This window comes from Cynara cardunculus, assembly GCF_001531365.2.
Source record: "Cynara cardunculus var. scolymus isolate 2C chromosome LG 1, CcrdV1, whole genome shotgun sequence".
In the NCBI taxonomy this organism is placed as follows: domain Eukaryota; kingdom Viridiplantae; phylum Streptophyta; class Magnoliopsida; order Asterales; family Asteraceae; genus Cynara; species Cynara cardunculus.
In genome coordinates this window covers 45,778,864-45,795,941 of record NC_037528.1, presented here as the reverse complement: position 1 = coordinate 45,795,941, position 17,078 = coordinate 45,778,864, and the positions used below count along the sequence as shown (strand labels likewise).

General features: G+C 37.9%; 1 protein-coding gene across 1 annotated transcript; it reads left to right on the top strand.

The window, feature by feature from the left end:
- The first annotated feature begins 1,686 nt into the window (after positions 1 to 1,686).
- Positions 1,687 to 5,926, top strand: LOC112506510 (probable serine/threonine-protein kinase DDB_G0292350). The gene is made up of 11 exons (XM_025110623.1): positions 1,687 to 1,861; positions 1,961 to 2,109; positions 2,204 to 2,298; positions 2,375 to 2,826; positions 2,925 to 3,167; positions 3,251 to 3,838; positions 4,341 to 4,498; positions 4,570 to 4,646; positions 4,775 to 4,922; positions 5,008 to 5,160; positions 5,597 to 5,926. Exons 1-11 carry the CDS (start codon positions 1,687 to 1,689, stop codon positions 5,924 to 5,926), a joined length of 2,568 nt encoding a protein of 855 aa, XP_024966391.1.
- The last annotated feature ends 11,152 nt before the right edge of the window (positions 5,927 to 17,078 follow it).

Sequence of the window (17,078 nt, the reverse complement as noted above, 5' to 3'; positions counted from 1 at the left end):
ACCTATAAAATAAATAAATAATAAAAACCATTGGCATTAATTGCCGATTATCGTATGTTGTCGCAAGGTAATTCGTCAGCAAATAGCTAAGCTACGGATTACTGACTATTTTTCTTCATCGACAGTCTCCTAGTAATCAGTCGAAAAATCGTCTCTATTCTTTTGGGTTACGCATTTGTTTGTGCTCCTTGGTAATCTTTCGAAATACCGATGGATTTTGATGTCGGCTATATTCATGATGATGCCCACCATGTTCTATAGTCATAACCTTATCGTCGTAACCTTTCATAACCAGAAATCGTAACCCTATCAAACCTTTCGCAACCATAAATTGTAACCCTTTCGTGTCCGGTGTCCTTTTAGACGAACTCTTAGAGGGAGGCATGGAGATGGAGTTGAGAGAAGTAAAAGCCAATTAAAGGTGCAGACTACAAACATTTATCATATAATACTTTGAAATTAAACACAAATGAATATATTATTGTGAAGATTTTTAGTTGTCTTTAATGTTCATGAGATTTACACATATCACTACAACAAAATCGGGTTTATAGGACGCTCCCAAATTCTAAACATTCTAATAGACCTCTTTATAGGACCAAAAACATAAAGTGTCCTATCTAAAGTTGTTGTATTAAGTTTATATGACGTTTTTTTTATGTCGTAATAAGTTTTTTAGGACACTTTTAATATAAAGCGTCTCATTATCAACTTTATATTACACTATTTGAAAAGTAGTCCTATAAAAACAAGTGTCCTATAAAAAATTGAGTTTATAGGACAATTTCTCAAAAGTGTCCTATAAAGTTGCTAATGCGACACTTTGTATCAAAAATGTCCTCAAAAACTTGTTAAGACGCCCAAAAGCGTCATATAAACTTATTACAACGCCTTTAGATACGACGGTTTATATTTTGGTCCTATAAATTAAGTTCTATAAAGCAGTCTATCAGGATACTTCAAGATTGGGAGCGTCCTATAAACCTAATTTTATTGTAGTGTGGAAAACATATAGGAAGAGAAAAGGATCAAGAGGCATATTTGGAGGTATATTTGTTAAAAAAATGAAAACCTAAACATATTTTTGAGAGGGTGCAAGATTGAAACATACTTTTAACATATAATGCCATACAAAGCATAAAAACAAAAACGGCGTTTAAATGATCGATTCACCCGACACAATTTTCGGGGCTGCTTACGCTGTATTTTTCTGGCTGTTATCTCTCCTTACTCGAGGATTAATTAAGGTGTGCACAAACTAGTTCGCTCGTCCACGAATTAAAGAAAAACATTGATGGTGTGCAAGAACTGCAGTATAGAATAGGTCAATGAGAAAACACTGAGGATATCATTTTTTATGCTTTGAATTGCATTTAGAATTGATTGCTAGGGAAAAGAATCAAATACCATCAGCTAGAAAACAAACAGAAAACACCACTTTTCACTCGTTCATACAAGTCTACCTGCTTCCAGTTCGTGCCATTTGTATAGCTCGATTGTACTTAAGGAATAAAGAATGAATATGATGAAGACAGGAAAGATAGAGAAAACTTATAACCTGAATCAAACTGTTCCAGAAATTCTGTATTTATAGTTGTATGGAGGTTTCCAAAGGTCTTCTGGTTCAGTTAGGTGATGATCTTGGTGAGCTCACAGAAGTTTGCAGTGTCGTAGTTACGACTTAAAATGGTTGGTCAGGTGATACTGGTGAGCATCGAGGCGGGTAGAGAGGTTACGGATTATGCACTCGAATGGGCTGTTCGAAATGTGATCAAGCCAATGGATTCGCTAATCCTAGTTGCGATTCTCCCTTCTCACGAATATAATCCATTTCCGCTCAAGATTACTCAACCCCATCACAGTTCTAAGGGATTCTTTTTTCGTAAGACAACTTTCTGATTGATTAAGTTTTTGAATCTGATGTGTGTTTTCTAACTTCCTTTTCGGTTTAAATTAATAGGTCTGCTGAAGAAACGTAGTGCTGTGAAAAACGAAGTGTCTGATCGTAAGGTTGGATTTGTAGACGAGGGACGCGATATACCGCAAAGAATATATAATGTGTGTGAAGAGATGATACACCATCTCTTCTCTCTTCACAAAGTAGTCAAGGTACCCTTTCCTTTGGAGTTGTATTTATAGAGTTTGAACCATCACAACCTTTCATGGTTGGCACAAGCTGACGCATTTAGAATGATGAATCCAGGTTCATACTGAAGTAAAAGTCGTAGCGTATGCCCCAGTCAGGTCAATCGCGACGATAGCAACAGAGCTACATGCAAGATGGGTGATTCTTGATCAGTAAGTATGCATATCTGAATCGATAAAAATGGTTGTAATCTAGTGTTTTCTTATATGTTCTATGTGAATGGCGCAGACGTTTGAAGAGCGAAGCAGATTGTTGTTTAAAGCAGTACTTGGATTGCAATGTCGTCCTCATAGACGGATCCCTTCATAAGATTCTTAGATCAGTGAACTTCCCGCTTACCATGAAGATCGAAGAAGAGCTGGTCCCGACTAAGGCTGATATGCTAGGTGCTTTTCCAACAGAGAACCGAGTTAACAACACCAGTCTTATAACTACATCAGATCTCACTCGAAGTTCTTTTAGCACACAAAACACTTCATCATCCACTACCACTGAACATGTTCCTCAAGAGAGACTATTTCCAGTCGCAAAGAACACACCTCCTCGCTCCAAGCAGTTCCCGAAATCACAACAATTGGATCAGATTTCTGAGTTTGAGATTAAGGTTCCTCGCAGATCGATATCTAGCCTTATAGAAGAAAGAACGAATGGAAATGGCAACCATTTGAGAGTTAGAGATGGTGAGCTAGCTATCATTTGATTGATGCTTCAGTTATTTTGTGGTTGCTTTTCTTCTTATTTTTCTTCTCTATCTTTAACCCTCGGAACTCCTCATCAGATCTCACTCCGAATTCTTTTAACAAACAAAACATTTCATCATCCACTACGACCGAACATGTTCCCCAAAAGAAGATCCTCCCTCCAGTTGCAAAGTACACACCTCCTCGTTCGAAGCAGTATCCAAAATCACAACAATTGAACCAGATTACAGGGTTTGAGATGAAGGTTCCTCACAGATCGATGTCTGGCCCTATTGAAGAAAGAACGGATGCAAATGGCAATTTTCCGAGAGTAAAAGATGGTGAGCTAGCTAACCAATCGATGGATGCTTCATTTATTTTGTTGTTACTTTCTTCTCTTATTCTTTTTCTGGATCTAGAACAGATATGACCAGAAATGAAAGCATGAAAACAGAAATGGGAACAATACCACATGCAGCAAGGTGGTCAGTAGATCTTCGACAGTTGGGCGAAAGAAAAAGGGATCAAAATGAGTCAGGGAAAGTAGCTACAAGAAGGGTATCATTCAGTCATGCAAATAAACCAACCATAGACAGAATCTCGAGCGTAAGAAGGGACATGTCTCTCTCACTAAAAAGGCCACCAATGCCACCCCCTCTTTGTTCTGTGTGCAAGCTTAGTGCTCCTGTTTTAGGGAGATCCCCACGAAGGTTCAGCTACGAAGAGATTGAGAGAGCAACCGATGGATTCTCAGCAAACAACTTTTTGGCAGAAGGTGGATATGGTCAGGTATATAGAGGCATTTTGAGTGATGGACAGGTTGTGGCGGTGAAGCAGCGCAAAATGGTTAGTGCACAAGGTGCAGCTGAATTCTGTTCCGAGGTTGAAGTGTTAAGCTGTGCACAACACAAGAATCTGGTTATGTTGATTGGGTACTGCATTGAGAAGGAATGGCTGCTTGTATATGAGTATGCTTGTAATGGATCTTTAGACAAACACTTATACAGTAAGGGTCTCTCTCTAACTCCATCTTTAGCCTTCCAATATAAGTAAATTAGTAAGTTGGCATCCTACATCAGCTAGACATGGACCATGAAACTTCTATATATTTTTATCACTTCATAGTGACTCTTTTAGAGAGAGATTCAAAGGGGTTGCACAACGTGGTATTCGAGCCAGGGTCTATATATTCCATTTCAGACCTGTTAGGGCCTCAACACACTCTTTCACCTCCGTTTGAGGAAGTGTTTCAGAGGCCAATATCGGCTAGACACGGACCATCAAACCTGTACATAAGTGGAACCTTCCCTCTTGTCTAAAAGGCTGCTCATATCCTTTGAGACACCTATTAGCTAGAGTCCCACATTGTCTACTAGACTTGAACCATTTTTCCTCGATATATTTTGGAACTCCCTTCTCTCCTCATAGGCCCTTTTGGAGACAAGTCTAATGAGGTTTCGCAGATTCTCACAAGAGCTATATTAAGAAACTTGATATGATGTGTACAGAAACAGAGGCAGATGAGGTGATGTCGTGGAAGAATAGAATGAAAGTTGCTTGTGGTGCTGCAAGAGGGTTAAGATATCTTCACGAAGATTGCCGGGTCGGCTGCATAGTTCATAGAGATTTCAGGCCTAACAATATACTCTTAACACACGATTTTGAGCCCATGGTCAGTCATCCATTGGTTTTCTGGTTCTGATTTCTACTTTATAAAGATAAAATGACATGTTTTAAACCTAGGTAGGAGACTTTGGACTGGCTAGGTGGCAGGCAGATGGACGATTAGAGGAAGAAACACGCGTTGTTGGCGCATTTGGGTAACGACTTTTACCAACCCTTTTCATTTATTTACAAATAACTGTCTAGAGAATATATTCAAACAATTTGGTAGATCATTAGATGATTTAAAGAAGCATGAAGTAAGCATTTTGTTAATCTTTTTCAGTTACTTGGCTCCTGAGTATATAGAGACTGGTTTGCTATCTGAGAAAGCCGATGTATATGCATTTGGAGTCGTACTTTTGGAGATCTTAACAGGCATCAAGGCTATCGAATTCTCTAGAAACTCTAGGCAGCAGTACTTTCCTGAATGGGTAAGAACAGATAGTTATTAATTCACATTGCATTGCCTATGTATTCATTTAACTGATTAATTGAGGTCAATTCTTGTGGTTTCAGAGGAGTCGTTTATTTGTAGAAGGAAAGGGATGTGTAGAGATGATTGATCCTAAGTTAGATAACAAGTATGATACGAAAGAAGCGGAGTGCATGATGCATGCAGCCAGTTTATGTATATCGCCTCACCCTGAACAAAGGCCAAGAATGTCTAAGGTTAATACTTCATAACGCATTTACCTTATATATTTACTAATGGGAAGCTCGTCGAATCTTAAGAGCCAGATCTAGCACTTTTCTAACACAAAATCGGATTGGATTGGATTGGATGTCGTTGTTAATTCAAAAACAACATTTCTACGGTTTGTAGTGTTCAACTTCTAGTTGCTTGCCAATGTTTTCTTGATATCTGGATAGTTCATAACAATTTCTAGTTAAGACATCCAAAAACGTTCTATAAAATTGTCCTAAAAAACTTGTTAAGTCATCCAAAAACGTTCTATAAACTTATTGCAACACAACATAGGAAGCAAATCTGTTTGGCCTCATAAACTTAAGTCCTGTAAAGACGTCTATTAGGACACATCAGATTTTTAGCATCCTATAAACCCAATTTTGTTGATGTGTTTTAAGCAAATTATGGGTTTTACAGGTCTTGAGAATACTGGAAGGGAATTTTCTTGTTGAAATGATTGATCATCATCAAGAACAATCTACTTCCATCATCCTAAAACCAAGTTTAGACAGCCATAATTCAAGCAAGGATGCATTATTGAAGAACCAAGAAAAAATTCAGCACCAGAAGCAGATGCACACGGTAAAGAAACTAAGCTCGATTGCACTCAAATTCGAAGATCGCCAAGATACCATTTTAAAACCAACAACACCTCAACACAAGCATGCGATCGTCGGTGACAAATATCAAGAATACTTACTAGGGTCACTCGACAAACATATCCAGAGCTTCAACATGAAATCATAGAATTGTAAATTGTTATTGGAGCATCATTTGTTCTTATTTTTATCAGTAAATAAAATCATTGATTAATTCTCGTCTAATTTTTAGAAAGAATTTGAGTCTGATTCCGGCCTATTTCCATTTTCTGCCAGTTCTTTTTCGTCTTAACTACAAAATACTAGAGGAAGACCAAAGGTTTTAGGTAGAGTCAATAAGCATTGCAGTTTTTATGAAGGTTTCTCAAGCATTATATATTCATCATTCGAGATTTTGCAGGCCAGACCATTCCAAGCCATTATTATTATAGGTGTGCATATACATATGGCTTAATTTACATACCAATCAAGGATTTCCCTGATGGGAATATATCCATGATTTGAACCCTTCCATGGTAGTTAACAAGAAAACCAGATCATAAGGATTATAGAGCAGATTAAGGGTGTGCCAAGAATAAACAAACGCGCTCTCAAAAATCAGAAAAATCGGTGTCCCATTTCTCATGATCATTGTCATCTTCATCTGGCAACGTGAATCGTACCCTTGGACCTTGCTGGGATCGTTTTCTACTAGTTTGGTGCTTTTTCAAGCATGGCTTCAAACTTGTGGTAGTAGCTTTTCGACCATCACTACCCTTACTAACCTCCACTAGTCCGCCACCCTTCTTTTTCAGAGGGAAGCAAGCAGAAGCAGCAGCAACACAAGCTTCATCAGAATCATAATCTCCATCTTTGAAACCACCATTCGCTACATTTTCCTCCACAGAAAGATCAGCAACCTGTTGAGCTCGTGGTACGACTTTTCGCTCATGATTACTTTGTTTCTTGTTTTGAAAATTTTCAACAGGGATGATCTGGTGGTAGAAAGAAGTATCAATCTTCTCCATCTGATCATCAAGGGTCTTGTCGGAAGATTGTCTAATGAGCCTCCTATGCAAGTCAGATTCCATCAAAGGCTGACCATATTCTTGTGCTTTTTTCCTAACAGCCTCATAGTGATCAGGTATGTATTGGCGGTGGCAACGATAGCCTTTAGATTGAAGCAAGCGATGGATGGTATGGTGGGGAACAATGAAAAAGACTTGGCCAAGTTTCAGAACTGACTCAGGCTTAACCACAATATACGGGAACTTGAAGACATCTGGTCGAGCGACACAGTGTCTCGGGTATCTTTCCATGACTTGAGCTGCTTTTATCGGATGTTTGTACAGTTCAACCATACCACCAGCACGTACAAGCTTTAGAACGCCAATTTCCTTTCTTACCTTCCCCATTTTTCTACCTGTTAATACACCAAAAGACCAGAAGAAGAAGAAGAATGAGAGCTAGATTTCATCCCCTTTATGTTATCATTTCTCATACTAAGACAAACTTGGGTGTCTGATTTTACTATGTCGATGGTCTTTGGACCAACCGAAGGCGGTTTTGTCTTGTAAACGATGATTCTAGTGTTTGTCTTGTGAAAAATGGTTCTAGATGTTAGCTAGGAGTGTAAAGTACAAAACCATCAAATCATGAAACCAGACTGAACCAAGCCAAACAGGTTGATTTAATTTGCTTTTCTAGGATAAGTCGTGTGGCCCAGGTTCAAAAATTTTGTCAACCAATTGCTTCGTGTCTCCATCATGGACGGACCTACAATGATGCCAACGGTGGTACGTGACACCATATTATTTCTACGTCGAAGAGTAAAAAAATTAGATTCGTGAAATGTGCAGCCGAATTTTTCGATTATGTGTCACCATAGGTATTTTGAAACTACAATGTGAACAAGTTTTATTTGATAGAGTTGGTTTGCAAGACTCTTATTCCACCCCAGGCTCGAGTTCGAATCCTATTAGTGTCATTTTCTTAGTCAAAGGGTGTCATAGTTTGAAAAAAAAAATTCCTTATACTTGTTTCTTATAGCTAAATGGTGCCATCATTTGAAAAAAATTGTGGGTCCGTCCCTGATCTCCATACCTTCCATGATCCAATATGTTGTTTTCAGGAGCCCTTCTTTGGACTATGTGCATAAAATTTGGGACAGCGTTTGCTAATCCTTTTTCTCTATTAAAAAATAATCTTCGGATTGCATTGTAAATTGTTATTGATGGCTATGACTTGATTTCTTTTTACATGTAATGGCATTTTTGGGCATTAAAATATATTTTTGCCCAAGGCCACTACGAAGACATTCATAAATAGCTCTACAGTAGTTTTTAGCGCTCGCTGAAACGCCCAAGGGTCATTTAGGGGCCTTAGCTGGTGATTACAGATTTTTGTTCTTCTTGAAGGTAATCTATGAGGTAGGTGGGTAGTAAGGTAAACACTCTCGCCAGCATTTTTTGATTAGCAGCCATGCTTAGAATCGATCTCCACAACTTCCACCTTGACAGGGTGGTGTTCTGACCGATTGAACTACTCGTTGTTTCTAATATTAACATATAGGGGTCTAATTGTTCACAATGTGAAATTTTTTGTGTTTGTGTTCACTAAAATGAAGACCGTCCCTAGGGGAGGGTGACACGGGCGCATGCCCAGGCCCAAAAATAGTAGGGGTTCAATTTTTTCTGGGTACACAATAATAGTCCAAAAAATCAATAATATTAAAGAGACCCAAAAACATATAGCATATAATAACAGACAAAAAGAATTTAGTATATAATAACGGTCCATATTAACTAATTATATTAGAGAAAAAGATCAAAAAAGTTAGTTGGTCATTTGTTATACGTCATTGCGTATTGCTTTCAAAGTCTTTTTGTCTGATACCAAAATTCAATGCTATTGATTATTGCTATCTCTATATGTCGGACCGCTTCTTTGCTTCAAGAATTCAACGAATAATAACTTTAAGCTCATACGTTTGCTATTGCTATATGTTTTTGTTGGATTTTTTTATCTATTTTTGCTTCTATTAACTATTGTTATTTGCTTATGTTGTTTGCGTAATTGTTTTTGTTGGCTACTGCTATCTATTTTTGCTTCTACAAATGATATTATACTATTGTTTGACAATTTATTTATTGTTTTTATAAGTTATGATGTGTTTCATGGTTTTGTGATTAATCAATAAATTTTCACAATTTAATGTATCAGCCTAATGTTTGTTATATATGTCATTTTCTATAAATTTTTAATCCTAACATATTATTTTAGTAGAGGAAGAAAAGAAGGAAAAAAAATTCAAATATTATCATCAATTGTTTGATTTTTTTCATCTTTAATTGAGATTTCACTACACACCACAAGATTCTATTTAAGTATTCAAGCAACGATTTCTTGAGCTTGCAAATTACATGTCTCATTCATTATTTATTCTTATTAGATCTCAACGACTCATATTTTTTTCACATTCTTACTGATCAGCATTTGCCAACTTGTCCATAAACCTTGATAATATTCTCTATCATTAAACTCTTATTGACTCTCTTAATTATTTCTCCCACGTTAGTTTTTGATAAGGCAACAACATTTTGTTTTTTTGATTGCCAAGAGATAGTACTTGTCCCGAGATTAAATATGTAGCCCGTAGTGCTTTTGTTGTCTTCAAAACTTCCTCCATAATCAGTGTGGCTATAACCAATTAACTTAGGATTGGCACACTTAGAATAAACAATCCCATGATTGAGTGTTCCTTTGATGAAGCGTAGAATACGCTTTCCTGCTTCCGAGTGACTTGTTTTAGGACATTCCATGAAGTGGCTAATCAAGCTAATTAGGAAAGTGATATCGGGCCTAGATGCAGTTAGGTACATTAAACTACCTACTAGACTTCTATAAATTGTGGAATCAACACTTTCTTCAATGCTTTCCTTGGATAATTTCAATCAAACTCCATGGGAGTTGAGGCAGGAGTAGCATTATTCCAGATTGAATTCAGACAATAGTTCTTTTGCATACTTTTGTTGTGAGATAGAGATCATACCTTCTTGTTGTTTTACTTCAATGCCCCAAGAAGTAGTGTAACAAACCCATGTTTGTCATCTCGAACTCAAGCTTCATAGATTCTTTAAGTGATCTTATCATCTCATGAGAATTGCTAGTGATCACTAAATCATCAACATATAAGCATAGAATCAGCACATCATCCTTGCATCTTTTGATTATGCTCAAATGTGCATATTCTAAATCCATTTTTTTGTGAAAATAGCAATCAATTTGGCTGAATCAGGCACGAGGTGTCTGTTTCAACCCATATACGGCTTTTTTGAGATGGCAAACCTTCTTTCCCCCCCCCCCTTTTTATGTACCCAATGGGTTGATCAATGTAAACATCCATCTTTAAGTAGTCGTTCAAGAATGCAAACTTAACATCCATTTGGTGAACTCTCTAATTGTTTTGGGCTGCTAAAGCAAGGACTAAGTGTATAGTCTCAATTCTAATTGCAGGAGCAAACACCTCATGATAGTCTACCCAAATTATGTATCCTGGTGTGTGGATAACTATACCCTCAAAAGGCTATATTAACAAGTAAATCATGCAAATATACATGACTCATAAGTATTATCCAAAGCAAGTAATAATGGTAAGTAATACCAAATATCGTTCCACAGAGATTTAAATTGCAAAGAGAGTCACAAAAGTTAACTTTAAAGTGAGATTTCAGAAAAAGGTTTTTGGAAGAAATAAAGCTTCAGAGATAAAATATATTTGCGAGAGTTGGTAACCAACTACTAAAATTAAACAACAATTAAAAGATAGTATGGATGCAAGATCAGGTTGGATTTCAGCAACGAAGTGTAATGAATGTTGCTCTATAAATAACTCTTTACAACACTACTGGATTGAATGGCCTTCCAAGGAAGTACAGATTAGACCATATGTTGGAAGTACACTTGGTAATGCATCAATCCCAAACTAGTATAGGTATTTCCTTTCTTTCCATATAGTTTTGCAACCCATAAGATTACGGCGACTCTTTATAGACTCTATAACACAATTAGTAAAAATATTTGTGTTGTCTTAATTTTAACTGCAGCTCATCTGAATAAAATAATATGTGTCAATTTGTCAAGATTACCAGATGAAATATTAATACCACTTGTGAATAGCAAAATAAATTGCTATTAACAAGGAAACACCAACTAACACTTGGCATAATCTCACAACCTTCACTTACACTCACACTAAGGTATTTAGCTTAGCATAACTGAATGTAAATGCTTAAAAGTAAATGAGATAAATAAAAATGACTGACTGTAAATGACGTAAAAGTAAATTATGCACGAGAAGTAAAGAGAAAGCTGGAAAGGTTGTTGTGGTTAACTGACAGTGACGAAGAACACTTAGAAGTACTTGCAAAATGATAAAGTGAAGGTAACAAGGACCCAAAGGTTAGATAAAGCTTTGTTCGTGATGATAAAGTGATATTGTTCAAAGTGTTACAGTTGTTTTTCTAAACAAAAGACTACCCCATGTATATACTAGCCAAGGGAATCAAAGGTACTAGTGGGTAATACCCATTGGTTATTAACCAATGGGTAAAAGAAAAGATGTATTAGTACACAATATGCTTTAGTACAAAATTTTATGGTATCTTTGCAATGGTATCTTCTATCTAAGTCGTCTACTATCAGTACTAGAAGATGTATTTCTTCAAAACTTGACTTTTCAAATTATTCAACGGGATTGAGCCAGTTGTGCCAATATCCAGAGTCCACTGTTGCAGCAACGTATACACCTGCTATAGCAATGCTTATGTCAGCATTTTTTTCACCAAATATATAAAACAGTACCATTCCAGCATCCTAGCTCCAATGAATGTGAAACCATAAAATAAGACTAAAAGACTCAATATAGGATTGAGAAAGGTGTAAAATGAAGTGAAATAAAGTTATAATTAGGTGCTAAAGTGTATACTAATTTATTAACAAGTTTTCCAGAGATATTGTGTGCAACTAATCATCACACTGACTCCGACATAACTTGGATGTCATTCCAACTCCATTTTCAGCACATGCCTCAACTCTATTCTCAACACCGTCCTCGACTCTGTGTTCGTCTATATAGTTCTTGTACAACTCTTTTGTTTTTCATTTTTTTGGTGCATACTTATTAACAAGTTTTTCAGAGACAAATCCCTATGACTACTAGGAAGTAGATTTCTATGGAGTTATATTAAAGGTTATGGAGTTTCATATATATATCAACTAAAATAACACTAATGATCCATGCATTTTAGCAACGCAAGGGCAAGAAGTATTTTATGGGAATGTTTCCTTTGTTGGTTCTATTAACTAACAGTACAACAAAATTTGGTTTATATGACGTCAAAAATGTATAAATATTCTAAAAACCAAAACAAATATACGTCTTACGTAAAAGCGTTACAATAAGTTTATAAGTTCATAAATTTTTTGAATTTTTTTAAAATAAATGTAGTATTAACTTTTTTAGATTTAAAATTGGCCAATACTTAATGTGGTTCTATAAGGCAACACAGACCGGAGAAGGATGATGAGTTGATCCCATGAAAGGAATAAGTGTTGGTACACAGACTTTTTTTAACTTTTTAATTCTTATTGATGTATATCAAGAATTAACACACAGAGATACAATAAAGATTGTTGCGGAAGAAAGGAAAGGATTGTTAGCAAGAGCCAAACTCGGAAACCTTGCTGTAGATTGTTGTGTATTTCCTTTTCTTGATCCATGAATTAAGGCCATACCATARATAGTTAGTTACCTCCTTGTATAAATACTTGTACTCCTATTTGGTGAAAGTATAGAAAAACAATATACACCATATATCTCTCTCTCTCGAATTTACATGGTATCAGAGGATACCTCTCCAATCTTGATGAAACCTCACGAAACCTCATCCTCCTGAAACCCTAATGAAACCTGAGAATTCTCGTATCAATGGGGGAACATCGAATACTTCACAAGTCATTGTTCAGAATGTTCAAGACGCACCTTTCCCCACCGGAGTCATTCTTGATGACAAGAACTATCCTTTGTGGTCGCAATTAATGGAGATGCGGATCGGAGCACGAAACAAATCCGGTTACCTCACTGGAGCGACACTAAAACCGAAGACTGATGAAAAGAAGATTGAAGCATGCTCATCGACAATCATCGAGTTAAAAGCTGGCTGATTGACTCGATGAGCCCACCCCTTATGCGTCGTTTTATTCGCCTGCAAACGGCGGCTGAGATCTGGGAAGCGTTCGGGAAAACCTTCTATGATGGAACGGACGAAACTCAGTTGTTTGAATTGAACCGAAGGTCCTTCAACACCCGCCAGAACGGATGATCTCTATCTGCTTACTTCAATGAACTGATAAATATATTTCAAGAAATTGATACTCGTCTAACCGTTCAAGAAGACACCATCACTCAAACAATCGCCCTAAACAAAACATTATCACGCCTTCGTGTGCACATCTTCTTGGCTGGACTAGATACAGAATTTAATCAAGCGAGGAGCAAAGTCTTGAGAAAAGACCCGCCCCTTGATCTTGAATCATGCTATGCCTACATCCGAAAAGATCAAAATCAAAGACAAACCATGGAAGAACCAAAAACCGAATCAGACAGCATGGTTCATGTGGCCACTCGAAATCGTAACACAAAAGATAAAAAATCGAATTGTAAGGGGAATACATTCACGTGTACGCACTGTGGGGAAGAAGGTCACTCAAAACTCCGATGCTATGAGATCATCGGATATCCTAAATAGTGGGACTTCACTAAGAAACCACAGAAAAAGATCAGTCAGGCAACTGTTGCAACTTCAACTCAATCTGAGGAAGTAATCACTCCAATAGCAGCTCACACGTCAACCAACTTTGGTATGTCACACCATAACCACGTTTCAAATAATGGTTGGATAATTGATACAGGTGCCACTGACCATATGACRAATGACTCGAAAATAATGACGGTTTTTTCCCCAAAACAAAAAACCATATGMACCGCGAATRGTAGTACAGCACCTGTAACAGGTGAAGGATCCGTAAAAATTTCAAGCTCAATGAATCTTGATTCGGTCCTAGTGGTTCCATCCTTATCGTCTAACTTACCATCCGTTAGTCAGATTACGGAAGCCCTTAATTGCTATGTGATTTTTTGGCCAAATGATTGTGTCTTTCAGGATATGACAACACATCGGATTCTTGGCTATGGTACTAGGCGGGGGYGRTTGTACTATCTCGAAGAAAACCATCAAAGTYAAGCACATCATAYTGGAATAAGCCAAGCAAACCAATCTGTGGCATGGTTGTGGCATCGCCGGCTTGGGCATCTATCCTTTAATTACCTTAGGAAGCTTAAGCCAAATTTGTTTTTGAATGTACTGGATAGTGATTTTAAGTGTGGCACTTGTGAGTTAGCAAAAAATAAAAGAATTTCGTATGTTCGCAGTTTTAATAAAACTTTGACTCCTTTTATGACCATACACTCCGATGTATGGGGTCCGTCTCGGATTCCCACTCCTAGTGGTGCACGGTATTTTGTAACCTCCATTGATGAATGCACTCGGATGATTTGGATCTCACTTCTGAAAACCAAGGTGGAAGTACACTATGCATTCAAGGAACTACACCACATCATCAAATCTCAGTATCGAAAGGAAATTCAGATATTACAATCTGATAATGGGGGGGAATACATCAACCTCGAAATGCAAGTTTTTGCAAAGAAAACTCCATTCGACAACAAACATCGTGTGCAGGAACACCTCAACATAATTGGTTAGCGGAAAGACGAAATCGATAGATTCTTGAAATAGTCCGGGCCTCCTTATTTGACATGAATGTTCCATGAAAATTTTGGGGGGAAGCAGTTCGATCAGCTGCATATCTCATGAATAGAACCCCCTCACAGGTGATAGATTTCAAAACCCCATTACAAAAGCTACATGAACTGGTAAACATGCATGTGTCTTACGGACTCGAAGCAAGAATTTTTGGATGCACGGCATATGTTCACCAGAACGTAGGAAAATTAGAATCAAGGGCAATCAGATGCATTTTTCTAGGATATGCAGATCAAAAAAAAGGGTATCGATGCTATGATCCAATCATGGAAAAAATGTATGTGACACGCGATATATCCTTTCAGGAGACCGTTCAATACTTTGGAGATGCGAATTCGCTTCAGGGGGAGAAACAAGATGAAGCGAACCCACACTACCAACAAATGGAATCTACCCCGGATTTGGATCTCCATGACAACAAGAACGCAGCAACGATACATGAAACAACCGAGCATGCAACCTTCGAGAACACACCTGACAAGGGTAATTACGATGCTGAAATTGAAGAAGAAGACAATCGAGATAGTACAACGACCCCGGAAACTGAGAATGCCGATGAAACCGAGTCTATCACTATCGATCACCCCGAGGTAACTGATAGTATGCCTAACGATACTAACATTCCAGATACCACATCTGGTTTTGTCTTACAGGAAACGAATGACACATCCCAAGCTAGATATCCAACCAGAAGCAACCGAGGTGTTCCAAAGAAACAGTACCAACCGGACCTGAAGGCAAAGACGAAGTATCCAATCGGAAACTATGTTTCACATCACCGCCTGACGTCTCCACATGCGCTAGTAGTTGAAAATTTGTCTACTGTATCAATACCAAATGATGTACAGGAGGCCATGAAAGATGAAAAGTGGAAGAAAGCCATGAACGAAGAAATGGAGTCGCTACAAAAGAACCAAACTTGGGAGCTTGTGGAACTTCCTCTCGGAAAAAAACGGTTGGATACAGGTGGATATATACGGTTAAACTAGATTCAGAAGGAAACATAGATCGATACAAGGCGAGACTCGTGGCCAAGGGATATACAAAAAAGTACGGGATCGATTATGGGACACTTTTGCCCCCGTAGCCAAGATGAACACAATCCGAATCTTAATCTCGATTGCAGCCAACCAAGATTGGCCTCTAAAGCAATTTGATGCAAAAAAAACGCCTTCTTAAATGGATACCTTGAAGAAGAAGTGTACATGGATCTTCCTCCAGGAGTCAAAAGTAGTGGAAAGGTATGTAAACTGAAGAAGTCATTATACGGCCTGAAACAATCCCCCCGGGCCTGGTTCGGAAGTTTTCAAACTTCATGAAAAAAATCAGGTATAAACAAAGTGATGTTGATCATACATTGTTTGTAAAAAGGGACAATGGAAAAATGACTGCTCTTATCGTGTATGTTGACGATATGGTAGTCACTGGAAATGACCCGGAAGAAATGGTGAATCTTCAAACTATACTTGCCATGGAGTTTGAACTAAAAGATCTCGGACACGTAAAGTATTTCTTGGGTATTGAAGTAGCCAGATCAAAATCTGGAGTCTCCATGTGTCAACGCAAGTATATACTAGACTTGTTAACTAAAACGGGGATGATGGATTGCAAGCCCATCGAAACGCCAATCGAGATGAGCCACAAGTTATCAATTCTCCCAGATCAAGTCCCCACAAACAAAGAAAGGTATCAAAGACTGGTTGGAAAACTCATATACCTCTCTCACACCAGGCCAGACATAGCCTATGCCATGAGTGTAGTCAGTCGATTCATGCACGCACCAAGCGAAGATCATATGAAGGCAGTGTATAGAATTCTTAAGTACCTTAAATCCTCTCCTGGTAAGGGCTTATTTTTTGGAAAGAATCGAGATCACTAAGTGTGCGGATACACGGATGCATATTGGGGAGGAGATAAAACTGATGGAAAGTCCACCTCGGGGTACTTTACATTTGTAGGGGGAAATTTGGTTACATGGAGAAGCAAGAAGCAAAAAGTGGTCTCAAGATTGAGCGCCGAGGCTGAATTTCGAGGAATGGTACACGGTGTGCGTGAACTAATTTGGATTAGAAGAATTTTGAAGGACTTGGGTATCCACTTAACATCCCCTATGCAGCTACATTGTGACAACCAAGCTGCTGTGAAKATAGCTAACAACCCAGTTCAGCACGACAGAACCAAACACGTAGAAATTGATCGACATTTCATTAAGGATCACCTCGAGAAGAAAACTGTGGAACTTCCATATGTCGAGTCAAAGAATTAGCTTGCGGATATGTTAACAAAAGCAGTTTGTGGGAGAATTTTCCAGGGCTCTCTTAACAAGCTGGGAATGTTGGATATACATTCTCCACCTTGAGGGGGAGTGTTAGCAAGAGCCAAACTCAGAAACCTTGCTGTTGATTGTTGTGTATTTTCTTTTCTTGATCCATGAAT